The sequence below is a fragment of the Tachypleus tridentatus genome, chromosome 6 (genome assembly GCF_004210375.1).
Source record: "Tachypleus tridentatus isolate NWPU-2018 chromosome 6, ASM421037v1, whole genome shotgun sequence".
Lineage (NCBI taxonomy): Eukaryota > Metazoa > Arthropoda > Merostomata > Xiphosura > Limulidae > Tachypleus > Tachypleus tridentatus.
This window is the reverse complement of record NC_134830.1, coordinates 163,175,409-163,202,995: the sequence shown is the minus strand read 5'-3', so window position 1 is coordinate 163,202,995 and position 27,587 is coordinate 163,175,409. Positions and strand designations below refer to the sequence as shown.

General features: G+C 34.2%; 1 protein-coding gene across 5 annotated transcripts; it reads right to left on the bottom strand.

The window, feature by feature from the left end:
- Positions 1 to 1,963: 1,963 nt before the first annotated feature.
- Positions 1,964 to 26,962, bottom strand: LOC143254329 (MDS1 and EVI1 complex locus protein EVI1-A-like). 5 transcript variants are annotated; one of them, XM_076509316.1, is made up of 3 exons: positions 26,747 to 26,962; positions 6,832 to 6,961; positions 1,964 to 4,613 (listed from the first exon to the last, which is right to left on the bottom strand). In XM_076509316.1, exons 1-3 carry the CDS (start codon positions 26,769 to 26,771, stop codon positions 2,324 to 2,326), a joined length of 2,445 nt encoding a protein of 814 aa, XP_076365431.1. In that variant the 5' UTR covers positions 26,772 to 26,962; the 3' UTR covers positions 1,964 to 2,323. The 5 variants fall into 5 exon arrangements, with proteins under 5 accessions (XP_076365431.1, XP_076365434.1, XP_076365433.1 ...); XM_076509319.1 differs by lacking the exon at positions 26,747 to 26,962 and adding an exon at positions 12,126 to 12,472; XM_076509318.1 differs by lacking the exon at positions 26,747 to 26,962 and adding an exon at positions 7,120 to 7,153.
- Positions 26,963 to 27,587: the final 625 nt, after the last annotated feature.

The window sequence follows — 27,587 nt, the reverse complement described above, 5'->3', positions numbered from 1 at the left end:
GTGTAAATCTCACTTCACTAACTGTTTGGAGCTTATTATAAAATATAAAGCAGAGATACTGCTGGTTGAATCTCTTTATCAAGCACGGTTGCCCTTTCAGTACGTTTAAAGTCGTAATGATTGTGCTAAAAAAACTGGCTTAGCTGTTAACCTGTGAGTAGATATGGCGACTGATGGAATAAAGTTAACTTGTCCGAAAGTGTGTTCGTTCGCAAAACTAGGCTGCTTCCTCCCGCCATACAGGAGCTTTGGTTCTATATGGATCAACAGGGTTAGCATTTAGTTTTGATGGTTTTTACAGCAGCAGTTAATGTGTATGAGATCCCCACTGTAGCAATGAACGCGTGTCAAGATCCCCACTGTAGCAATTAATTTGCACCAAGATCCCCATAGTGGCAACCAATTAATGTTTACTGAAATCCCCCACGTAAGCATCTAATGTGAATGTTGCTGAGTTGGTTATTGTTTTATCAAAAACGTATATCGAGTGTTACTGAATAAAAATAATGGAAGTTGTTTTTAGCACACGCGTCTAACTGTGTAAGATTTTAGTGGAACCTACTCGGCAAATGTTGTTGTATTCTAGTCTGTATAACAGTGTTGTTGTACTTAAATACAAGAATACTATTGTAGAGATTTAAATATAAAATTAAATATAACAATAGTATTGTTGTATTTAATTCTGTACAGCAAGAAAATATTGTTGTATTTGCGCGTTTATATCACCTTAAGGACCATATACAAATGTTTTTGTTGTATACAAATCCATAGTGTCAGTCTATTGTATTAAGGCCTATTTCAAATCTATGCATTTACAAATGTTGAGAATGAATGGATGTGTTTTTATGTAGTGGATAAAACTAAAACTAAAGTAGTATCAGAGTATGTTGTATGTTTTATATTACTTTCGTCAGTAATCAAATACGTTACCTTTAATATGGAAAAAAAATTCTAATGGATCACGTGATTATGTATGCTAGAAAACGAAACTTAAAACTTGCTGCATTTGTTCTTGTGTAATTGTGTAATTTTAAAAGTGTAAAATATTATACAGCTTTAATTCTATCTCGTACAATGCTTTGAAAGAAAAAAACATGAGATGTGAGAACACATTATCAGACAGTGCAATGTGTGCCCGAGAAATTAGATTATGAAAATAGGACATCAGGTAGATTTATTGTTTCTGTACAAATTAAGGTCCTTTACAATATCGCTGTAGAAATTTCAGTGCTGTGTAATAATAGCTACTGGACCACATATTTCAAATAAACTTTTAACAACAAAAAGCCACCATGATTAAAAGTCTAGTGTCCTTGACTGCGAATTTTAGGTGTAGAAAATGGAGCCAGATAAGCACCGAATTTTTAGTTTTGTGCGCGTTTTAAACGATAATAAATCTTATTATTATGTGAAGAGAAGCCAAGAAGGCGGTGGGTACTGGTGAGTGGGTTTCCTCTCCCTGGTTGTTAGTAGTTTAAAACTTGGGATGGTTGTGCCAGAAGGGTGGAGCCTCTGATTAGACGTTTGACATATTTGTTGATTGTTTGTTTTTGAATTTCGCACAAAGCTACACGAGGGCTATCTGTGCTAGCCGTCCCTAATTTAGCAGTGTAAGACTAGAGGGAAGGCAGCTAGGTCATCACCACCCACCGCCAACTCTTGGTCTACACTTTTACCAACGAATAGTGGGATTGGCCGTCACATTATAACGCCCCCACGGCTGAAAGGGCGAGCATGTTTGGCGCGACCGGGATGCGAACCCGCGACCCTCAGATTACGAGTCGCACGCCTTAACACGCTTGGCCATGCCGGGCCCACATTTGCTGAAGAATGTGCCTTTCCGGTTGGAAATATTGAATCGTAATAATAATCACACTGATGGCCACGTTTAGAGCTCGCCCTCTACAATTCAAGTAATAAGCTTTCGTTTAGAAAATTTAAACTAAACAAAAACCACCAGTTATTTAAATGTTTGCTTGTTTATTGAAAGAATAATCAAACATCTTTTTTTTTTTTTACATTAATCTCGATTTAAAAATTTTCTTTATCAGCTTGGAGATACTGTCCACTGTACATAAAATGATTCAAAATGTCAGCTGAATACAGACAGATTAAAAACAAAAGTACTCAGAAATGAATTACATCGAAGAAAATTGTAGTAGTCTTTGGTCAGGCACAAATTTCGTCAAGGCGAAAACAAGGAATTTTAAATTATCAGAACGTCAATTCAAGTCATTTGAAAAAAACAAATCAATCGTCGCGTGAACACAAATGTATATATTACAGAAAATAAATTAGTGATGGACAGACGAGTGCTTCCAGATCAAACCATCACCATATAAGTATTCCCAGTTGTGGCGTAAGGCCCCTCTGTGTTGGTTTTCGTTGTGAGTTCAATACCTTGTTTATTAACGACATCTTTCTCTCGACACTGTAATTTTCGGGCTGAATTCGTGTTCTTAGAAATCACATTCCATGACAGACGAGAAGGGACAGGACTATTCAGTGGAGTGCCTTTGAATTCTGGCTTTGTTTCGAAAGGACCAAGTTCACAATCACCGTGAGGTTTAATAGGCTCTGATTGTTTTATTGAAGCTTCTCCGATTTCTTCGCAAAACATGTCCACTTCTTGCTCTTCTTCGGAATTTGTGGAATAGAGAGATTCTGAGGACTGATTGCCTCCTACTTCTCTGGTAAAAGGCGACTTTGGATGATTGGGGGAGGCTGTGGCGATCTGAGGATCTTTATCTTCATCCTCCTCGATCACACTGAGGCTTCCATCAAATAATGTTGATTCGTGTTTCTTCAAGTGTCGTTCCAGGTTCGTCTGTTGTCCAAAACTTCGATCGCACAGCGAACACTTAAAGGGCTTTTCCTTGTTGTGGATGTTACGCACGTGACGTTGAAGGTTCGAAGAAATACTGAACGATCTTTCACAGTACTTACATTTGTACGGCTGCTCACCCGTGTGGGTCCGAAGATGGCGAGTGAGATTGGCCGAGCGAGGGAACACTTTACCGCAAAACTTGCAAGAATAACGCTCTTTGTGTTTCCTAGACAGTAAAGGACTCGCGTCTTCCAGGATTCCTTTGCCTGGGTTGAAATAGGAAGAAATGTAACCGAAAGGACTAAAAGCGCCACTCGTAAAACTAGGGTTAAAAAGTGGACCTCTGTAAGGCATACTAACAGTTGGGGGTCCCAATACATTCGAAAACTGAGGTAGAATATTTTGTGGTTGTTTCATCCGGTTAAACGAATTAACCACGTTTGTTTCGGTCGCAGTAATGAGCCATTTATCTCCATTTTTCAATGATGTATTTAATGTTTTTTCTTCCGTTTCTGGCTTTTGAGGTTCTTTCTTTAAATTAATAGCCTCGGTTTTTGTTTCATAAATTTTATCATTAGAAATATCCGGAACGTCTTTACTTGATGTTACCCGTAAGTCGAGTGGTTCGTCACTGGTCAGCTTGTTATCAATCTCTTTTATTTCCTCTTTCGTGTCACTCGTCTTCTTATTAGTAGAAGATCTGCTTAGGTCAAAAGGCACAGAAGAAACGTCATCAGTCAACGTGTTCTCTTCAAACTTTAATTTTTTACTCGATGGCGGAAAGAATTGAAAAGGAGATTTCACATTTTTCGTCTGTTGATACCCTTTGTGAAACGCAATGGGCTCTTTAATGTATTCGGCAGCGGAGTCGTATTTCAAATTGCAATTGTTATTGTCAGATAAGTGAGAGGAATCTTCTTCCTCTTCGCTCAGAGACATGGAGACATCTTCTCCATCTGATCTCTGGTCTTCTGATATTTCGGAGTCTTTGCTTTCATAATTGGACCCTAGTGGAGTCAAGTCGGATTCTCCTGATGCATTACTATAAGCCTGAATTTGGTTGTGATGAAGACTATTAATTGCTGTTGAGAACTGGTTATTAGGTAAGAAGGGATGAAAAGAAAGCAGTGGCGGCATGGGAAACATGGGGCAACCCATGATATTTGGGGGATAATTGACACACAACTGCTTATGGTAGAACGGTAGTGATGTGGGCGTCGTTTTCAAAGAGTTTGAGGATATTTCTGGGCTTTCAAGGTAGTTGGACTTGTTAGGTATAACACTGTCATCTTGTTGCAGCCCATTTCCTTCGCAGAACCTTTTATGTTTGGACAAAGACGAGGCTGTGGGAAAACTCTGTCCACACTGGTAGCATTTGACTTGCATTCGACAGTTAACATGCATTCTTTTATGGCGACACAAATTAGAAAACTGAGTGTAAGCTTTCAAGCAAACTTCACAGCGGAACGGCTTCACACTGCTGTGGATGTGCATATGTTGCTTAAGGCCACTAGAGGTCGCGAAGGTCTTTCCGCAGTCTGGACAAGCATGAGAACGGGCTCCAATGTGCTGTGAACGGATATGACGTTGCAAGTTACTGGGATCTGTAAATACTTTATTACAATTTTCGCACATATAGTTACGAGAATCGTCGTGTGACACCTGGTGGCGAATCAAGTTACTTTTCCAGTTAAAAGTTTTTGGACACTTCTCACATTTATATTCCTTTTCTTGGTGGTCAGTGTCTTCTGGATCTTCTGGTGTTGTGTTCAAATGGTCAGATAACCTGCACATACAAACAATAGAAAGCTTCAAATAAACAATTTTGAGCTTCATTCTTCATATATATTAAACCTATGTTTACTAACCTAATGTTTGTTTATCGTTTTGGAGAGAGATATCAAAGCCTTAAAATAAGTCAACCCAAATAGTGAAAAATTTATATCACCTAAACTGCATGGATACTGGAATTATCGATTAATACAATCAGGGTATAACATTGCGTTATGATGTTCATTTAATGTGACATCTACATTAGCTCAGTATGACACCTAGAGTATATTTCTATGTATACAGTTGTTATTATAGATTATTATATATGCATATATATGAAAACAGCATCTGGCAGCGGGAAATAGGTATAAAGTTGCGTAATTATAAACTTGTTAGAAAATGTCAATTTCTTAGCTCTTACAGTTTGTATTTTTTTTCTTTTTGATTGAAAGAAACAAACCTTCACGAGATTTCAAGTTAAGGTTAATTGCTCTAGAATCAACACAATAAAACGAGATCACAAAAGCAGATATTCTAACTGAACAAAAACAGGTATTATAAACAATAAAACCGATTAATATTTTACCTTCTTATCTACACTAATAGCTGTCTCTACATGTGTTTTTACAACAACAACAGAAACAAACGAAAGAAAAAACTTTGTTTATCATTCAACAGGATTAAACGGGCGTGTGTGTGTCTTTTCTTTTTGTAAAGCCACATCGGGCTATCTGCTGAGCCCATCGAGGGGAATCAAACCCCTGATTTTAGCGTCGGTTAAACGAAATTTTAATAATATATTTGTCCCCACTAACTGTAAGAAAATACATATTCGTTATGAACTCCATTTTGTTTGTTTCGTTCATTGTGCATTTAAACGAAAACTAATTTATATACAAAACGTTAATAACATTTGTATAACCACGAACTGGCCACGTAGTTACCTAAATAATCTTTATGAACCTTCTTTTAAATCATATCTTGCTGAACTGTTTATGAGCCAAAATGTTTATGGATCTATGTATCAATTTCTTCTTTCGCCAAAACGTGAATTTCAGTGAAGACTGAAATAAAGGATTAATCTAATCCTTGGTTGGCTACTCTCACTGCAGTCGGCCCGGCATGGCCAAGTGTGTTAAGGCGTTCGACTCGTAAACCGAGGGTCGCGGGTTCGAATCCCGGTCGCACCAAACTTGCTCGCCCTTTCAACCGTGGGGGCGTTATAACGTGACGGTAAATCCCTCTTTTCGTTGGTAAAAGAGTAGCCCAAGAGGTGGCGGTGGGTGGTGATGACTAGCTGTCTTCCCTCTAGTCTTACACTGCTAAATTAGGGACAGCTAGCACAGATAGCCCTCGGGAGCTTTGTGCGAAATTCAAAACAAACCAAACAAACAAACTCACTGCATTAGACTCGTTTTACCGAGTTCGTGGTTCATCAGTAAGCCTGGAATAACGAATCAAATTGAAGATAAAACGACTTTTGCAGAAGTTGAATTTAAGCTGTTTGTGTTTGATTGGACGTATTGTCATTTCCTGGTCACTAGCAATCTAAAATATTTTAGGTGTTTCAATACCATGCGACCATACTGATTATCGTTTATTATTTGACAAATAATAATGGATTATTAATTTTGACGGTGTAATAAATCACATAACAAACGTGAATAATCGTTAATGTCACAGCTAATCCCATCAATTACTGCTATATTCAACTGTGCGTTTTATAAGGCCCGGCATGGCCAAGAGTGTTGAGGCGTTCGACTCGTAATCCGACGGTCGCGGGTTCGAATCCCAGTCGTACCAAACATGCTCGCCATTTCAGCCGTGGGAGCGTTATAATGTGACGGTCAATCCCACTGTTCGTTGATAAAAGAGTAGTCTAAGAGTTGGCGGTGGGTGGTGATGACTAGCTGCCTTCCCTCTAGTCTTACACTGCTAAATTAGGGACGGCTAACGCAGATAGCCCTCGAGTAGCTTTACGCGAAATTCAAAACAAACAAACAAACAAGCATTTTATAAATTAATGCTTTCATAAAGGTTTTGGCAAACTCATCAACATGAATGTTGTAGCAGGAAAAAAGACGTAGCATTAGTCAATATGATTTAATATGTAGAATACCCCTGCTGGTAGTGAATGGTATAAAAACAACTGGATAATATGAGGGCTGAAAATAAATCTGATTGAATTTCGATAGTAAGACAGGAAGATGTAACTTTATTCTATACCGTACCTCATGCTATGGCCAAGGACTCCAATTTCCTGTTTAAGTTCGCCCACAATCTGGGCTCCAGCGAATAAGGACTTGCTCGAAGTTCTTCCAGATTGGGTCTTCTCGTGATTAGAAGTTGAACTGATTGTATCTATATGTACATACAACGATTCCGAATAAATTCAAAGGGTTTCTCCAATGTACAGAAACATTGCAAAAGATAATATTCTGTAGAAAAGAGACATTAACATTTCAAACTAAAATTACGAATAATAAAAAGTTTAAACACTAGACTTTGGTAAGACTGACCGCAGTCATCTGTGTGCATTGCTTCATCTGTAAGCGCTGACCTGAAAATTCTAGATTCTTCCCTAGATTATTCCAGCTTTCTGAAGCTCATATTTCCTCAACCAGACGTCTTTTTGCTACTGATACCATCTGTGGGACGAATCTTGTTACATCACTTATGAAACAGACGACGTCCCACGGCTTTATCGCGCACACACGTATCCTGTTGGATGGTTCAATTAGTTTTTACATCAAGTAATAATACTTAATGTTAGAATTCTGCTAGCTCTCGTGTCTATTAATCGACCTACAAAGGTAGCTCGTAGCAATATTACTAGTTAAGAGTTATGAAACAGATTAGCTCGTTTACACGTATTAGTTACTACCTAAATAGGCATGGCCAACGTTACACGCGGAGAAAGTTGAACGTTTTTATCTCCCACAGAATATTTTCCGCGTGTTTTCACGACAATATCTGTTGGACTTTAAGACCTACATAAATTTTGCTCTCATAATTAGCCTCCAAAAGCTTAATCGTGCTAAGACGGCAGCTAAAATAACTTGTGTGAAGAAACGTCGCTTGGTGACTGAAAGATTCGGAACTCGAACTCATAATAGAGTGCGAATTTTTGGCGTTTCAGTATAACGTCAGTCAAGATTTGCTCTTCTGATTTTTCAGAACACTAACAGGAAATTCTGGGCACGGGCACTTCGTGCCAGTACCTAGTGACACTTCTGGTTGTGTGTTGAGTCATTTGTGTGAAAAAGTTGCGTAAAATTTAAATTATGTTTAACAATAAAGCGCGTGAGTAGAAACGTCATTTCTTTATCTTACACTTTTGACTAATTTCGTAGGTTTGGCGCTTCTACTGAAAATACAATCTCATTGTTTTAAGAAAGTGTAAGAGAATAAAAATTACCAATTATATGACAAAATTAGTGACCATAACAAGTATTAGAAAATGACAGTTATCTAAAAGAACCAAAACATTCATATCGGGACAGAAGTGAGAGTTTGTATCCCCATAATAAAACTTACGGATACTCAGACGTATCCATGTCTCGATGCCTTAATTAATCCAGTATATTCCTACTGGGTATTCAGAATAATAAAAAGTATTGGTACCCTAATTAAACAAGTAAACTTTTATAAAATATCTAATAAAGTTAAGTGGTTACTTTCAAAGAACAAAATAAATACGTTAAGACACCTATCTCTCCCATATATAACTATCCTATTATTACACCTCTTAGCACCAATGCTGTTTAAAAATTACTGACAAAATAAAATGTTGCAATCTTTTTAGGCTTCTCTAAAATGATTAGAATACAGGTTAAGTTTTTAAAAGGCCAACATCTCGTCGAAGCAGCCAAAAAACTTAACAAGTGGAAACACAGTACATCCTCCGTGAAGATAAACCAGAGGCGCCAAGCTAAGAATCGTAAAAGGTTTAGAGAAAATTCATGGATACGAACCGTAAATGACGACTTTCTTGAGAAGCTACATTTCCGATGTCAAACGCGTGAGAGGTAAATACCACTGATTGATACAAGTTAGGCCTAGTCATTTCCTGGCTATTTATTCGCTACTTATCTTGTAATGTTTCCGATCCCAAACCGCATTTAGCAACGTCTCATTATTTGAAGGAAGTATAATTAATATTTTCCCTGATAAGGTATAAGTATGGTGGATATCTTAAAACTTAATTGGTATTTAAGTAACAGAGCGACGTGTTGTTTTCGTTCCTTCAACTACAGTCGGGGAAAAAGCAAAAAGCGCGCGCGCGTGTATGTGTGTGAACACTGCACGCGTAAAAGAAAAAAAAACGATACACGTAGCTAATATAAAGATTATATATAGAATACATGAATATAAAAATGGGCAAAGAAATACCTCACAAATAGCATTATGAGATATTGTTTCGGCCCGGCATGGCCTTGTCGTTGAGCGCTCGACTCATAATCTGAGGGTCGCAGGTTCGAATCCCGTCACACCAAACATTCTCGCCTTTTCCGCCTTGAAGGTAGTTTTGATGTGACAATCAATACCACTGTTCCTCAGTAAAAGAGTCGCGTGTTCGAATCCTCGTCACACTAAAGATGCTCGCCCTTTCAGACGTGGGGGTGTTATAACGTTACGGTTAATCCCACTATTCGTTGGTAAAAGAGTAGCCCAAAAGTTGGCGGTTGGTGGTGATGACTAGCTGCCTTCCCTGAAGTTTTATACTGCTATATTAGGGACGGTTAGCGCAGATAGCCCTCGAGTAGCTTTCCGCGAAAGTAAAAAACAAACGAACACTTTTCCATTTCTCTGAGCAACTCTCCTCAGCAAAATCTTTGTTCGTTACGTTGAAAGACACTTATTTTAATGGCTTTCAAATTTTTGTGAATGTTTCTATTTTGGAAAGTATGTTTTCAACGTCTTCCTGTTGGAACAGATGTAGCAACAACTCGTTATGACTTAGTAGATTTGGAAAGAAAAAACTTTTGTCTCTGTTACTCGGTTACTTGGCTGTGTAAGAATTCTTTGATTGTAAAGAAATTTGAAACAATATTTGTTTTGTCTATAGTATCAAATCATAAAGCAGTGTAGGTGTTCTATAATGTACTTAACAGCTATGTTTGTATATTTTGAATTTCGCGCAAAGCTACACGAGGGCTATCTGCGCTAGCCGTCCCTAATTTTGCAGTGTAAGACTATAGGGAAGGCAGCTAGTCATCACCACCCACTGCCAACTCTTGGACTACTCTTTTACCTACGAATAATGGGATTGATCGTCACATTATAACCCCCCCCCCACACACACACACACGGTTGAAATGGCAAGCATGTTTGGTGTAACGGGGATTCGAACCTGCGACCCTCATATTACGAGTCGAGCGCCTTAACCACCTGGCCATGCCGGGCCTAACAGCTATGAAACAGGCGTTTACACAAGACATTTTATGTTCTGTTTAGTTAACTTAGTAGTTCCATTATTGTATTAGGTAACTTCTGTAATCTATAGCTATGGAATAGGTTATATTTAAATTGGGTATATTTTATCATTTAGTTATTATAACCTTCATTAGCAGTATTTAATATGTCGGATATCAATACTTTTTAATGTTGTTTTATTATTATTATTATTATACATTCTTAGGACTAGTATACATTTCCTAAGTTAGTTAAACCTTGTGAGATCTTATTGGGATTATTGGTCGAAAATATGCAACGGTACCTAAGTGATAAAACATTGAATTCTAATCTTCATATGTACAAATGTAAGAAGAGGATATTTAATAAGTTATACTGATTGGCATGTTATATCTTACTTTCGCTGTAAGTACACAACGTGACTTTGATCGGAAATTAATATTGATTGTTTTAAAACTTACTGGTCTGTTAAGTGAACATTTTAAAATGGCGTTTCTTGTGATGTGTTATAACTAATTATCTTCACATTTTCTAGACTATATCACATAAGCACTTTAACATACACTGTACTAACTTTAACATTGAGTTTTTGTTCTGTTTGTGAATATCTTCATGTTTATCCTCACGAACCTTTGTTAAGCTTTGCATGTGTTTTTTTTTCAGTTAACTAGAAAGCTATAGACCGGTGTTATGTTTTAAGTTAACGAACCTTTGTTAAACTTTGTATGTGTCTTTTTCAGTTAACTAGAAACCTATAGGCCGGTGTTATAGTTTAAGTTAACGAACCTTTGTTAAACTTTGTATGTGTCTTTTTCAATTAACTAGAAACCTATAGGTCGGTGTTATAGTTTAAGTTAACGAACCTTTGTTAAACTTTGTGTCTTTTTCAATTAACTATAAACCTTTGTTATGGCTTATGTTAACGAACCTTTGTTAAACTTTGTACGGGTCTTTAAAATTAACTATAAACCTATAGATCTGTGTTATGGCTTAAATTCATTAAACCTTAAACAAATTTTAGATTTTTTTTTTAGAATTTCAATTTCAGAAGTTCAAACTTCCTAAACTGCATACGTATCAGCAAACACAGAAATCCATTAAAAACAGTTTGATTGTAAAGCTAGTGTATTTGAGCAATAAGCCTGCGTTTGTTTTTTGTTTAGCCGAAAACTGTCTCGCAGATTTCTCAGTTGAACGCCATAAATCTCTATCGTTAGAAAGGCTTTTGTTCGGATGGCATATTGGATTTTCCGTTGTAAATCGTTTTACCTGCTGTTTGCTTAGTTAAACTTTTATATGCAACGAGTGTTACACGTTAGCACAATGTTGTTGTCTTCGTGTAAGAACAGCTTCGATATTAGTTTTTAATTTGCAAATATATTTCAGACAAAAAAACAAACATTTAACCTGCAAGTGATTTCTTAAAACATAAATACAACTGCAATGGGTTTTCTAGATATATTTAGATATATAATACTCACGCGCAGTTCGTTTAAAACCATATACTTATCAACTTGTGAGTGGGCATTCAAACCATTTATGTTTGTTTTTTGAACTTCGCGCAAAGTTACACGAGGGCTATCTCCGATAACCCCTAATTTAAGGGTGTAAGACTAGAGGGAAGGCAAATAGTAATCACCACCCACTGCCAACTCTTGGGCTACTCTTTTACCAACGAATAGTGGAATTGACCGTAACTTATAACGTCCCTACAGCTGAAAGGATGAGCATGTTTGGTGTAACGGGGATTCGAATCCACTACACTCAGTTTACCAGTCAAGCGCCTTAATCACCCGGTCATGTCAGGCCTTCCATGTAGTCTATCTGTTCGAAATTAGTATGACATGGATTGCCATCTCGTGGCTTTCCGCGAGAATTCAAAAAAGTGAGCGTGTTTGGTGCAATAGGGAAAGAACAATAATAAACAATAAGTTAAACGTTAGTAGACCCGTCGATAGGATCTTAACTGAAATATCACGCAGAAGAAAAGAAGATAGTAGAATAATACAGTAATTTATAAAGGGTAAATTTACTCTAACAGCAGAGTTTTCGCTTGTACACAAAAGGGAGGTATGGCATTACGTATTTTAGTACGTTTTGTAATGTTTACCTGATTTCAGTAAATTGTTTGTCGACCACCAAGATTCGCTGTCCGAACTCCCGCCTACTCAAGTAACGGCGTTTCTTATAGGCGCTGTTTGATGACGTTTCTTTACGTCATCACTGTTGTTGAAAGACCAGTTTTTCAGACTAGAATTGTGGTAATTTATTTTCAGGATAGCTAACAATATACATTTATCGAGACCATTCGCACGATTTAGAACTGGAGTTCGGAAGCTCACCAACAATACGCACTCTCACCGATAGCTGAAGAGAATCACCAAGTTGGCGTGAGTTTTACACAAAATGAATAACGCGTCCGTTTACGGAAAGCTATGGTCTTGATCCTGCCTGTTGTGTTGATTATATATAACAACGCTCTGCGTTACATCACTTCAAATTACCACTTTCGTTGATTACGTGTGTTTCTCGGTATTTCAACAACGAGTTATATAACCTTTCCTGAAAAACACACATCAACAAATCTCTGTTATCTCGGATCTAATTACAAACATGCACTGTCTGATTAGGGCCAACCTGTTTATTGCGACACAATATTATCATAGCCAGTGTGCGTTTGGACGGTTGTTTATTCAGAGGATAAACATTATAACTCGTAGGTGAATTTGGCACGAATCACTTATTTAGGAACAAACAATGACAAATTACAATGAATGATGGTAAAGAAACGCAGTATTGTTTCTCTTTCAGGCTATCCCATCCTAAACAAACATTACAGACTGAGTCAGACGAACGAGTGATTGGATCGGAAAGAACAAAGGTCCGGTGAATAACAAATGCTGTTTATGTGGTTAGGTAGAGTTTAATTTCACACGAGCCGCTCAAAAGTATGTACAACATTTTTACGTGGTTATAATACCATTAATAGAATTCACGAAACACGCGAACATGAATTATGCCGCTCACTGATATTGAATTATGTTGAAACTAAAGTCGATACTTTACACAGAACTGAAAAGTCTTACATCAGGAAACTGTTTGTTTTTCTCATTATTTTATTTTATAGATCGCACTAAAAGTTTAAATGAAAAGTAACACAATTAATAACAAAGGTTTTTCTAACTCGGCAAAGAAAAATTGTCTCGATAGTTGAATGGTTGTGGAACAACAACTGTGCTTTCAACAGTTTGATATAAAACCTGCCTGAAGAAAGATGGTATTTCTTATGAACATTTTCTGACGTCATTACTGTAGTTTCCACATATGTTTTGAGTTTGCATGTAGTTTCCGAACGTTCCAAACATGAGGTAATAATCCACATTAGGGGAAAAACCTACTGGTTTCAAGACAAGCAAAACTTTAACCCATTATGTCATCACTCGCATGCAGTGCTTAGACAGTGATTCCGAGGATTCATGGTTCGAGATCCGTTGCCGCAAACACTTGATCCTTAATATAAGACTGGCGGTTAATTTTCGCTGTTTGATCGAAAAAAAAAAACAGCTTATGTGTTTGTGTATGTGGGGAGGGGGGCGGTGTTGATAATTTATATTCATTCTTGTTCAGTACTAGAAAGGACTATGAGCAAATAGCCCTTGTGTAGTTTTGCACGAAATTTTTAAGCATACAAGGAAACAACCTTACTACATATGAGGGTTTCGTATTTTATATGCATTTCATACCAAAACCGTTCAACAACTCATTAAGCGAATGAATCATCAAAAATGAAGTAAAAAATTTGAGAAAATACTAACTGATACCAGCATGTCGTTCGATGTCTATACATAAAATGTTTACTACTAAGCCTTGATAAATATATCTCTTTCTTACACAACAGTTCCGGGAACTTATTGTTGCTCGCAACTAAGCAGCCATTTATCCTGCCTAGCTCACGACTGGCTATTAGTTAGCGATTGTAGTGCCAGGTGTCATCACAATTATCTGTTTCCGACAAGGGATATCGACCGAGTTTATTTGTAGAAGTCTATTTACATATATAACACGCTTTCGAAATAAACGTACTATAGTTTAAACTCAACACACAGACACACACGTATACATACTCCCAGTGTTTGCTCTTTTCTATGGCCACTTAGCCCACCAGGTGGCGCTAAAGGAAATTACTAATGTATTTGTAGGATAAGCTAATTGTTCCCTCTAATGTCAAGGTTCGATACTCGAGATGGAGACAACGCCGTTTGATAAAAGTTATCGGATGTTTTCCAAACTTAATTTGTAAAAGATGCGTATTGTGTAATACAACAGCCGGCAGACGTATTTTCTGTCTGTGAAGGTTACAGTATATTTATTGTAATGCTGTACATAAAACAAGCATCTTAAAAAAAAATCTATGACCTGTTCCTATGGTTAAAATTTTGAGTGCAGTATTGAAGTTAAAACAAACTTTATTTCGAAAATCTGTCTCCTTTTCCCATGGTTAGTGTCTTTAATGTCGTGTTCTATGTAAAACAAGCTTTTTAAAGAAAAATCTGTGTTATTTTCCTTTTGGCTAGTGTTTTAAATATCGTGTTCTATGTAAAACAAGCTTGTTTAAAAATATGTTTTGTCTTCCCATCATCAGTATTCTTAATATCGTATAGTATGTGAAACACCTCGTGAAAAGTCTGTGTTCTCTACCTATGATTAACATCGAACTGTTGATTTTGTAACCAAGTTAAAGTTATGGTTCCGATCCCTTATTGCTTACATCATATATTCACGTGGTAATCATGACACATATATTTATGATCTGATAAGCATAAAATAAATAAGGTAAGACAAAGTAATTTGGAAAACTAAGTTTATCCTTCACTAATTTTGATCTCACAGACATAGAAGATTCAACAGCACCCACCGCCAACTTTTAGGCAGTTTCTTTCTGAATGTGTGTGTGTTTTCTTACAGCAAAGCCACATCAGGTTACCTGCCAAGTCTACCAAGGGAAATCGAACCTTTGATTTTACCGTTGTAAGTCCGTAGACTTACCGCCCTTTCCAAAAGAATAGTGAGAACAAACGGTTACTCTTATAACGCATCTATGGTCTCAGAGAGAAGTTCGCGAATTTGTAGCAAGACGTCGTGAACTATAAACTTTCCAGTTCACAGCCCAGGCACACTAACCAATAGACCATGTCCATGTTTAGGAAAAAAAAATCTGAGTGTGACAATAATAGCTGTAAAACTCCGGAAAATACAACAAGTAAAGTTCTTTAAATACAAACTTCAAAACAAATTAAAACAACCAGTACTAACTTCGAAACAAATTAAAACAACCAATACTAACTTCGAAACAAATTGAAACAACCAATGCCAGCTTCGAAACAAAACAACCAATGCTAACTTCGAAACAAATTAAAACAACCAATACTAACTTCGAAACAAATTAAAACAACCAATACTAACTTCGAAACAAATTAAAACAACCAATGCTAACTTCGAAACAAATTAAGACAGCTTTGATGACGAGGAACTCACTCTGAGATAGTAAAATCTGAAGATGGGTTGAACTGGTAATTAGGATAACTTTATTACAAGTTTAATAAATGTACGACGTTTTGCCATCATGCTGGAAAAACCTTGTCGAGCTTTGTACGTTAATTATTGTGTTAAATTTGTAATAAAAGTTCCAGGTGCCTATATATCATCTATTTCAAATACAATATATTAGTACCCGAAAGTTAATAGTATAATACTTACTAAAAACGTGTGAAAGATTCACATCCGAGGTTTTGTAGTATTGTACTGGTTTAGAAATTGAGAAAGATTTATATCCGAGAGATCGCAATAATGTACTGGTTCAGAAACTATAACAGTTTGCCAAGCTAGAGTTAAGTTATTATTTGGTACTTGTTAAAGACTTGTAACAGATTAGTATCTGTTAGCAGTTTGTAACACGTTAAAAACTTTATACCATAATATCCTAAGTTTGATAAAAGTACTTGGACAACGGAATGTTTATTAAGATGTGGCATTATAATAGACGTTAAGATCTAGTCATAAATCACTTTTATTCAGTTGTGGTAAAATCTTTGTTCATATGAATACAGGTAGTGAATTTAAAATTATCTTTCTGTTTGATATTTTTGCCAGCTAGCGGATAAGAATCAAATAATTATTACACCTTTCAGTTTTAAATCAGCCGTCGCTCCATTTGAAAATATCTAGTTAGTGGTAGTCATCGGTAAAAAAAACAAAACACAAAACAGTTCACTAACTCCTGTAATAACATAAAACTCACCCAGTGATATGATCTTCTCTCCAATAAACTTAAGTTACATTACAAATCTAATGACACTTTGGTTACATCACTGTTTTCATTATATTCCCTATCTAATGACACTTTGGTTACATCACTGTTTTCATTATACTTCCAATCTAATGACACTTTGGTTACATCACTGTTTTCATTATACTTCAAATCTAATGATACTTTGGTTACATCACTGTTTTCATTATACTTCCAATCTAATGACACTTTGGTTACATCACTGTTTTCATTACATTACAAATCTAATGACACTTTGGTTACATCACTGTTTTCATTATACTTCCAATCTAATGACACTTCGGTTACATCACTGTTTTCATTATACTTCCAATCTAATGACACTTTGGTTACATCACTGTTTTCATTATACTTCCAATCTAATGACACTTTGGTTACATCACTGTTTTCATTATACTTCCAATCTAATGATACTTTGGTTACATCACTGTTTTCATTATACTTCCAATCTAATGATACTTTGGTTACATCACTGTTTTCATTATACTTCCAATCTAATGACACTTTGGTTACATCACTGTTTTCATTATACTTCCAATCTAATGACACTTTGGTTACATCACTGTTTTCATTATACTTCCAATCTAATGACACTTTGGTTACATCACTGTTTTCATTATACTTCCAATCTAATGACACTTTGGTTACATCACTGTTTTCATTATACTTCCAATCTAATGACACTTTGGTTACATCACTGTTTTCATTACACTTCCAATCTAATGACACTTTGGTTACATCACTGTTTTCATTACATTACAAATCTAATGACACTTTGGTTACATCACTGATTTCATTACACTTCCAATCTAATGACACTTTGGTTACATCACTGTTTTCATTATACTTCCAATCTAATGACACTTTGGTTACATCACTGTTTTCATTACATTACAAATCTAATGACACTTTGGTTACATCACTGATTTCATTACACTTCCAATCTAATGACACTTTGGTTACATCACTGTTTTCATTATACTTCCAATCTAATGACACTTTGGTTACATCACTGTTTTCATTACATTACAAATCTAATGACACTTTGGTTACATCACTGTTTTCATTACACTTCCAATCTAATGACACTTTGGTTACATCACTGTTTTCATTACACTTCCAATCTAATGACACTTTGGTTACATCACTGTTTTCATTACATTACAAATATAATGACACTTTGGTTGCATCACTGTTTTCATTACACTTCCAATCTAATGACACTTTGGTTACATCACTGTCTTCATTACATTACAAATCTAATGACACTTTGGTTGCATCACTGTTTTCATTACACTTCCAATCTAATGACACTTTGGTTACATCACTGTTTTCATTACATTACAAATCTAATGACACTTTGGTTACATCACTGTTTTCATCACACTTCCAATCTAATGACACTTTGGTTACATCACTGTTTTCATTACACTTCCAATCTAATGACACTTTGGTTACTTCAATAGTTTTATTATATTCCCTATCTAATGACACTTTGATTATATCCTTGGTTTCATAATCTTGACAAATAATATTCAGTTACTTCATTAGTGTGGTGCCCCTTATTTCGTCATCACAGTAATACATTCTTAGTTCTATAACAAGTCTAATGATGTAATTTCCAATTAACATTAAAGTATTCTAACTTCAGAATTAGTCTAATATTCCCCACTTACATTATTAGTCTAATACTCTCCAGTTACAATATTAGTCTAATACTCCCTAGTTACATTATTAGTCTAATACTCTCCAGCTACATTATTAATCTAATACTCTCCAGTTACAATTTGAGTCTAATACTCCCTAGTTACATTACTAGTCTAATACTCTCCAGTTACATTATTAATCTAATACTCTCCAGTATTATTAGCCTAATACTTCCTAGTTACATTATTAGTCTAATATTCCCTATTACATTATTAGTCTAATACTCTCCAGTATTATTAGCCTAATACTTCCTAGTTACATTATTAGTCTAATATTCCCTATTACATTATTAGTCTAATACTCTCCAGTATTATTAGCCTAATACTTCCTAGTTACATTATTAGTCTAATATTCCCTATTACATTATTAGTCTAATACTCCCTATTACATTATAAGTCTAATACTCCCTATTACATTATTAGTCTAATATTCCCTAGTTACATTATTAGTCTAATACCCTCCAGTTACATTATTAATCTAATACTCTCCAGCTGCAATATTAATCTAATAGTCTCCACTTAATATTAGTCTAATAGTCTCCAGTTACATTACTAATCTAATACTCTCCAGTTACAATATTAGTCTAATAGTCTCCAGTTACTTTATTAATCTAATACTCTCCAGCTACATTATTAATCTAATACTCTCCAGTTACAATTTGAGTCTAATACTCCCTAGTTACATTATTAATCTAATACTCTCCAGTATTATTAGCCTAATACTTCCTAGTTACATTATTAGTCTAATATTCCCTATTACATTATTAGTCTAATACTCCCTATTACATTATTAATCTAATACTCTCCAGCTGCATTATTAATCTAATAGTCTCCACTTACAATATTAGACTAATAGTCTCCAGTTACATTACTAATCTAATACTCTCCAGTTACAATATTAGTCTAATAGTCTCCAGTTACTTTATTAATCTAATACTCTCCAGCTACATTATTAATCTAATACTCTCCAGTTACAATTTGAGTCTAATACTCCCTAGTTACATTATTAATCTAATACTCTCCAGTATTATTAGCCTAATACTTCCTAGCTACATTATTAGTCTAATATTCCCTAGTTACATTATTAGTCTAATACTCCCTATTACATTATTAGTCTAATACTCTCCAGTAACATTATTAGTCTAATACTCCCTAGTTACATTATTAATCTGATACTCTCCAGCTACATTATTAATCTAATACTCTCCGGTTACAATATTAGTCTAACACTCCCTAGTTACAATATTAATCTAATACTCCCTATTACATTATTAGTCTAATACTCCCTATTACATTATTAGTCTAATACTCCCTATTACATTATTAGTCTAATACTCCCTATTACATTATTAGTCTAATACTCTCCAGTTACATTATTAGTCTAATACTCCCTAGTTACATTATTAATCTAATACTCTCCAGTTACAATATTAGTCTAATAGTCTCCAGTTACATTATTAATCTAATACTCTCCAGTTACAATATTAGTCTAAGAGTCTCCAGTTACTTTATTAATCTAATACTTCCTAGTTACATTATTAGTCTAATATTCCCTAATTACATTATTAGTCTAATACTCCCTATTACATTATTAGTCTAATACTCCCTATTACATTATTAGTCTAATACTCCCTATTACATTATTAGTTTAATACTCCCCAGTTACATTATTCGTCTAATACTCCCTAGTTACATTATTAATCTAATACTCTCCAGTATTATTAGCCTAATACTTCCTAGTTACATTATTAATCTAATATTCCCTATTACATTATTAGACTAATACTCCCTATTACATTATTAGTCTAATACTCCCTATTACATTATTAGTCTAATACTCCCTATTACGTTATTAGTCTAATATTCCCTAGTTACATTATTAGTCTAATACTCTCCAGTTACATTATTAATCTAATACTCTCCAGCTGCATTATTAATCTAATAGTCTCCACTTACAATATTAGTCTAATAGTCTCCAGTTACAATATTAGTCTAATAGTCTCCAGTTACATTGTTAATCTAATACTCTCCAGTTACAATATTAGTCTAATAGTCTCCAGTTACTTTATTAATCTAATACTTCCTAGTTACATTATTAGTCTAATACTCCCTATTACATTATTAGTCTAATACTCTCCAGTTACATTATTAGTCTAATACTCTCCAGTAACATTATTAGTCTAATACTCCCTATTACATTATTAGTCTAATACTCTCCAGTTACAATATTAGTCTAATAATCTCCAGTTACAATATTAGTCTAATAGTCTCCAGTTATTATTCTAATACTTCCTAGTTACATTATTAGTCTAATATTCCCTAGTTACATTATTAGTCTAATACTCCCTATTACATTATTAGTCTAATATTCCCTAGTTACATTATTAGTCTAATACTCCCTATTACATTTTTAGTCTAATACCTCCAGTGACATTATTGGTCTAATACTCCTAGTTACATTATTAGTCTAATACTCCCTAGTTACATTATTAATCTAATACTCTCCAGTTACAATATTAGTCTAATAGTCTCCAGTTACATTATTAATCTAATACTCTCCAGTTACAATATTAGTCTAAGAGTCTCCAGTTACCCTATTAATCTAATACTTCCTAGTTACATTATTGGTCTAATATTCCCTAATTACATAATTAGTCTAATACTCCCTATTACATTATTAGTCTAATACTCCCTATTACATTATTAGACTAATACTCTCCAGTTACATTATTAGTCTAATACTCCCTAGTTACATTATTAATCTAATACTCTCCAGTATTATTAGCCTAATACTTCCTAGTTACATTATTAGTCTAATATTCCCTATTACATTATTAGTCTAATACTCCCTATTACATTATTAGTCTAATACTCCCTATTACATTATTAGTTTAATACTCCCCAGTTACATTATTCGTCTAATACTCCCTAGTTACATTATTAATCTAATACTCTCCAGTATTATTAGCCTAATACTTCCTAGTTACATTATTAATCTAATATTCCCTATTACATTATTAGACTAATACTCCCTATTACATTATTAGTCTAATACTCCCTATTACATTATTAGTCTAATACTCCCTATTACGTTATTAGTCTAATATTCCCTAGTTACATTATTAGTCTAATACTCTCCAGTTACATTATTAATCTAATACTCTCCAGCTGCATTATTAATCTAATAGTCTCCACTTACAATATTAGTCTAATAGTCTCCAGTTACTTTATTAATCTAATACTTCCTAGTTACATTATTAGTCTAATATTCCCTAATTAGATTATTAGTCTAATATTCCCTTATTACATTATTAGTCTAATACTCCCTATTACATTATTAGTATAATACTCCCTATTACATTATTAGTCTAATACTCCCTATTACATTATTAGTCTAATACTCTCCAGTTACATTATTCGTCTAATACTCTCCAGTTACATTATTAGTCTAATACTCCCTAGTTACATTATTAATCTAATACTCTCCAGTATTATCAGCCTAATACTTCCAAGTTACAATATTAGTCTAATATTCCCTATTACATTATTAGTCTAATATTCCCTAGTTACATTATTAGTCTAATACTCTCCAGTTACAATATTAGTCTAATAGTCTCCAGTTACATTGTTAATCTAATACTCTCCAGTTACAATATTAGTCTAATAGTCTCCAGTTACTTTATTAATCTAATACTTCCTAGTTACATTATTAGTCTAATACTCCCTATTACATTATTAGTCTAATACTCTCCAGTAACATTATTAGTCTAATACTCCCTATTACATTATTAGTCTAATACTCTCCAGTTACAATATTAGTCTAATAGTCTCCAGTTACAATATTAGTCTAATAGTCTCCAGTTACTTTATTAATCTAATACTTCCTAGTTACATTATTAGTCTAATATTCCCTAGTTACATTATTAGTCTAATACTCCCTATTACATTATTAGTCTAATATTCCCTAGTTACATTATTAGTCTAATACTCCCTATTACATTTTTAGTCTAATACCCTCCAGTGACATTATTAGTCTAATACTCCCTAGTTACATTATTAGTCTAATACTCCCTAGTTACATTATTAATCTAATACTCTCCAGTTACAATATTAGTCTAATAGTCTCCAGTTACATTATTAATCTAATACTCTCCAGTTACAATATTAGTCTAAGAGTCTCCAGTTACCCTATTAATCTAATACTTCCTAGTTACATTATTGGTCTAATATTCCCTAATTACATAATTAGTCTAATACTCCCTATTACATTATTAGTCTAATACTCCCTATTACATTATTAGACTAATACTCTCCAGTTACATTATTAGTCTAATACTCCCTAGTTACATTATTAATCTAATACTCTCCAGCATTATTAGCCTAATACTTCCTAGTAACATTATTAGTCTAATATTCCCTATTACATTATTAGTCTAATACTCCCTATTACATTATTAGTCTAATACTCCCTATTACATTATTAGTCTAATATTCCCTAATTACATTATTAGTCTAATACTCCCTATTACATTATTAGTATAATACTCCCTATTACATTATTAGTCTAATACTCCCTATTACATTATTAGTCTAATACTCTCCAGTTACATTATTAGTCTAATACTCTCCAGTTACATTATTAGTCTAATACTCCCTAGTTACATTATTAATCTAATACTCTCCAGTTACAATATTAGTCTAATAGTCTCCAGTTACTTTATTAATCTAATACTTCCTAGTTACATTATTAGTCTAATATTCCCTAATTACATTATTAGTCTAATATTCCCTAATTACATTATTAGTCTAATACTCCCTATTACATTATTAGTATAATACTCCCTATTACATTATTAGTCTAATACTCCCTATTACATTATTAGTCTAATACTCTCCAGTTACATTATTAGTTTAATACTCTCCAGTTACATTATTAGTCTAATACTCCCTAGTTACATTATTAATCTAATACTCTCCAGTTACAATATTAGTCTAATAGTCTCCAGTTACATTATTAATCTAATACTCTCCAGTTACAATATTAGTCTAATAGTCTCCAGTTACTTTATTAATCTAATACTTCCTAGTTACATTATTAGTCTAATATTCCCTAATTACATTATTAGTCTAATATTCCCTAATTACATTATTAGTCTAATACTCCCTATTACATTATTAGTATAATACTCCCTATTACATTATTAGTCTAATACTCCCTATTACATTATTAGTCTAATACTCTCCAGTTACATTATTAGTTTAATACTCTCCAGTTACATTATTAGTCTAATACTCCCTAGTTACATTATTAATCTAATACTCTCCAGTTACAATATTAGTCTAATAGTCTCCAGTTACATTATTAATCTAATACTCTCCAGTTACAATATTAGTCTAATAGTCTCCAGTTACTTTATTAATCTAATACTTCCTAGTTACATTATTAGTCTAATATTCCCTAGTTACATTATTAGTCTAATACTCCCTATTACATTATTAGTCTAATACTCTCCAGTTACATTATTAGTCTAATACTCTCCAGTAACATTATTAGTCTAATACTCCCTATTACATTATTAATCTAATACTCTCCAGTTACATTATTAGTCTAATACTCCCTATTACATTATTAGTCTAATACTCCCTATTACATTATTAGTCTAATACTCTTCAATTGCAATATTAGTCTAATACTCTCCAGTTACAATATTAGTCTAATACTCTCCAGTTACACGATTAATCTAATACTCTCCAGTTACAATATTAGTCTAATACTCTCCAATTACATTATTAGTCTAATACTCCCTATTACATTATTAGTCTAATACTCCCTATTACATTATTAGTCTAATACTCTTCAATTGCAATATTAGTCTAATACTCTCCAGTTACAATATTAGTCTAATACTCTCCAGTTACACGATTAATCTAATACTCTCCAGTTACAATATTAGTCTAATACTCTCCAATTACATTATTAGTCTAATACTCTCCAGCTACATTATTCATTGTTCCTAAGAAGTCTAATAGTCCTATCCGTTTAATATCTTAATCTATCTGGCTTTGCATTGTCCTCACTTCTCCAGATATAAGTTGTGCTATTAATGTGTAAACGCTACAGACAAATAATTATTTTGTGCGCTGCGGAAGAAAGGTAATTGTGTACATTAATGGAAATTTAAATTAGACATTAATCCTCGCACAAAAACAAATAAAAAACACAGTTAATGTCATTTCTAACTTTTATGATGAATTATATTGACTGAAGACAAGGTTGTGATGATAGCGCTCTTAATAATTCGCTGAACTTCACAGTGACCCCATCAGACTTAGGATTAAAAGACCATATCATATTTATTGAAGCCCCCCCCCACAAAACAAAACAATCTAAGGCACTTACTTATGCTAAAATAAGTGCAATGTATGTGGACTCTGAACTTTATTATTTTTCAATAGAAATTTATAATTGTGTAACACAGAATACTTTACGTTTCAACTTATCAATCAAGGTTTGTTTATTTTTACATTTTTATCTTTAACTAAAATTATTCAACAACTGTACTTCGACAGTTATGCGTTTCGACTGTTTACATACAACAGAAGCAGTTAGATGCGTAAAAAGTGCATTTCCTGGAAGAGACGGAAAGGTTCAAAGACGTAATGTAAAACGACCAATTCTAAACGTCTACACAATGGCGCATTAATAAACTACAACATAACCTTTCAAAATCTAGCCAGTCATTCCTCTAACAAGGCATTTTCTTCGTAACGCATACGTTTGTAAGTATAGGGTGTATCCACAAGTGTAAACGTAGTATTTTTACATCAGAGCAAAAGAAGGGTGTATTGGCAAATCTAAAGATAATATGTTTACAAAAAGGGGTGTAAAAGAATTTTTACGCAAGTGTAAGTAAAGTATTTTTTGAGTGTATAATCAGTAATAAACGCTAAGTTTATATGACGCAATAATGACTGCACGATATAAAGCTATAGCATAAATTGTATATGTCTGAAAACCCCGAGTTCCTGTGTGTTTTTCTTATAACAAGGCCACATCGGGCTATCAGCTGAGCCCAACGAGGGGAATCGAACCCCTCATTTTAGCGTTGTAAATCCGTAGACATACCGCTGTACTAGCGGGGGGGGGGTGCCCTCGGAGCTCTTAACACAGATGATAGAATTTTCTATCATACTGATTAGATGGTGGGCGGAGTAGGACAGTGGAAAGTCTGCCTTTTTTAACGCACGTAAACTGTTAAATCAACTAAGAATATATTAAACAATAGCATTGTGTATAGAGAGTAATGATACAGTTGTACTCGAAGCACATTCTGTAACGAAGTATAATTTAACGTTAAAAATAATTACCTATGAAAATGTTTACTGGCTATTTTTCATGTTGTAATATATTCTGTTATAAAGTGATACGGGAGTTAACAATTCTAAAGTTATTTCGATTTTCTTTAACGGGGCCGTGATATGTCAGTCAAATATAATTAGAGATATAGAGAGTGCGTAAAATAATGTATTTGCACATGTTATTAAATCTTTAAGAAAATAGCAATTTGAAACTAAATGAAAATAATTTGAAATTAGATTTTATGGGGAAAACAACAGCATAAATGTGGAGATTTGAAACTTATATGTTAATGGAAAAACAATCTATTAGTAGTTCTAACGTGTATATGTTTTAGTTGACTCGAAATGGAGTGTAGATTTGAAACATAAGTTTCAAACTACTAATACTTAGTTCTAACGTGTATATGTTTTAGTTGATTCGAAATGGGGTGAAGATTTGAAACATAAGTTTCAAACTACTAATACTTAGTTCTAACGTGTATATGTTTTAGTTGATTCGAAATGGAGTGTAGATTTGAAACATAAGTTTCAAACTACTAATACTTAGTTCTAACGTGTATATGTTTTAGTTGATTCGAAATGGGGTGTAGATTTGAAACATAAGTTTCAAACTACTGATACTTAGTTCTAACGTGTATATGTTTTAGTTAACTCGAAATGGAGTGTAGATTTGAAACTTGCGTTTCAATGACAGAAAGAAACAATTTGAGTATTAGTAGCTCTAATGTGTTTCTGTTGTAGTTAGTTGGTATGAAACGAGATAGAATTTGGAACAGAGGCACTGTTGGCCAAATAAATCTGAATACTTTGTTTTCTTATAGCAAAGTCACGTCGGGCTACCTGCTGAGTCTACCGAGAGGAATCGAACCCCTGATTTTAGCGTTGTAAATCCATAAGGCTTACCACTGTATTATCGGGGGACAATTTTAATAGTATTAGTTCTGAATGATTTCTCCTGAAGTTAGTGGCTAAATGTTTTGTGCAGTAGCTCATTATGGTCAAAGATAAAAACACAGTAAACAAAAACTGTTCTTTTCAGCCAGCAGTAACTTTTCTAGACTGGTCCTTAGATTGTATAAACTTTATCGGTACAAAAACCAATCGTTCCTTCAAGAGAGTTATCATTTTGGCTCTACCAGTTCTAGAAACTGGCAACCATAGACCAAGTCGAAAATAAATACGAAACTTCACAGAAACAAGAAAACATCAATGCTTCTCACATAAGTTACGACTAACAGTAACAAAGAATTGGATATCAGTTCCTTTAAGGACTGAAATAGTTTTAAAACTACAATAGATTTTTTTTAAAGTTTTACTTACCGACTAGGCTGAGGGTTTCTCTCATACCGAATAGGGTTTTAGTGTTTGTCCGTCGTACCACTGAACATTTAAAAGATATTTTAGTATTAGCGATGTCAACAGCATTACCTCTCACTCAACAGGGCGCAGCACTGTTCGTTACATCACGTGCAGGACACGCACATGCGATCCCACCAAGAACGTGCTCGAATCTCAGACGTTTGCGCATTTAAGAGTGTGAGATCGACTTCGCCAGTCCGATTTTGATTAGAGGTGGAGTTTGTTTGTCACGTGACCGCAACTACACACTCTTGAATGGTTCGCGTATGTTAGCTGAAGAACCACCTGCTTTGACGCTGGTGCACTTCTACGTGTCTGTGCTATAATAGCGAAAAAGGAAAAAAAGAGAAAGACCCGTTTCAGAGGCTCATCCGTGTATTTTTAGTGCTAAGCTCTGTCAAGACAACTGCATGTATGTATGCGTGTACGCGTGTGTTTTGTGACCCCTAGGGAAGCTGGAGTGTCAAAGGCAGAAAATTCAAATGTTCCCTTCCGTAACTTTATTTTCCAAAATCAGTTTTTCATAATATTAATGTATCAACTTGTGTTAGGAGAAAATAAAGGTTATGAAACGAGCTCTCATAATCAACGAGTATTTAAAATCAAATCTGAAAAACAAACAAACACATATTTGAACATTTAACAGACGTAGTACCAGATGTATCTCAGAACGGCTGGTATGGGTATTAACACTTGATAAGCTGAGAACAACGTTTGGGCCTTCCTTGGCCATTTTCAGGTTAACAAAGAAAGGGTTTGCAATACCGGTAGCAACAGTCGTAATACCAATAATAAGAGTAGC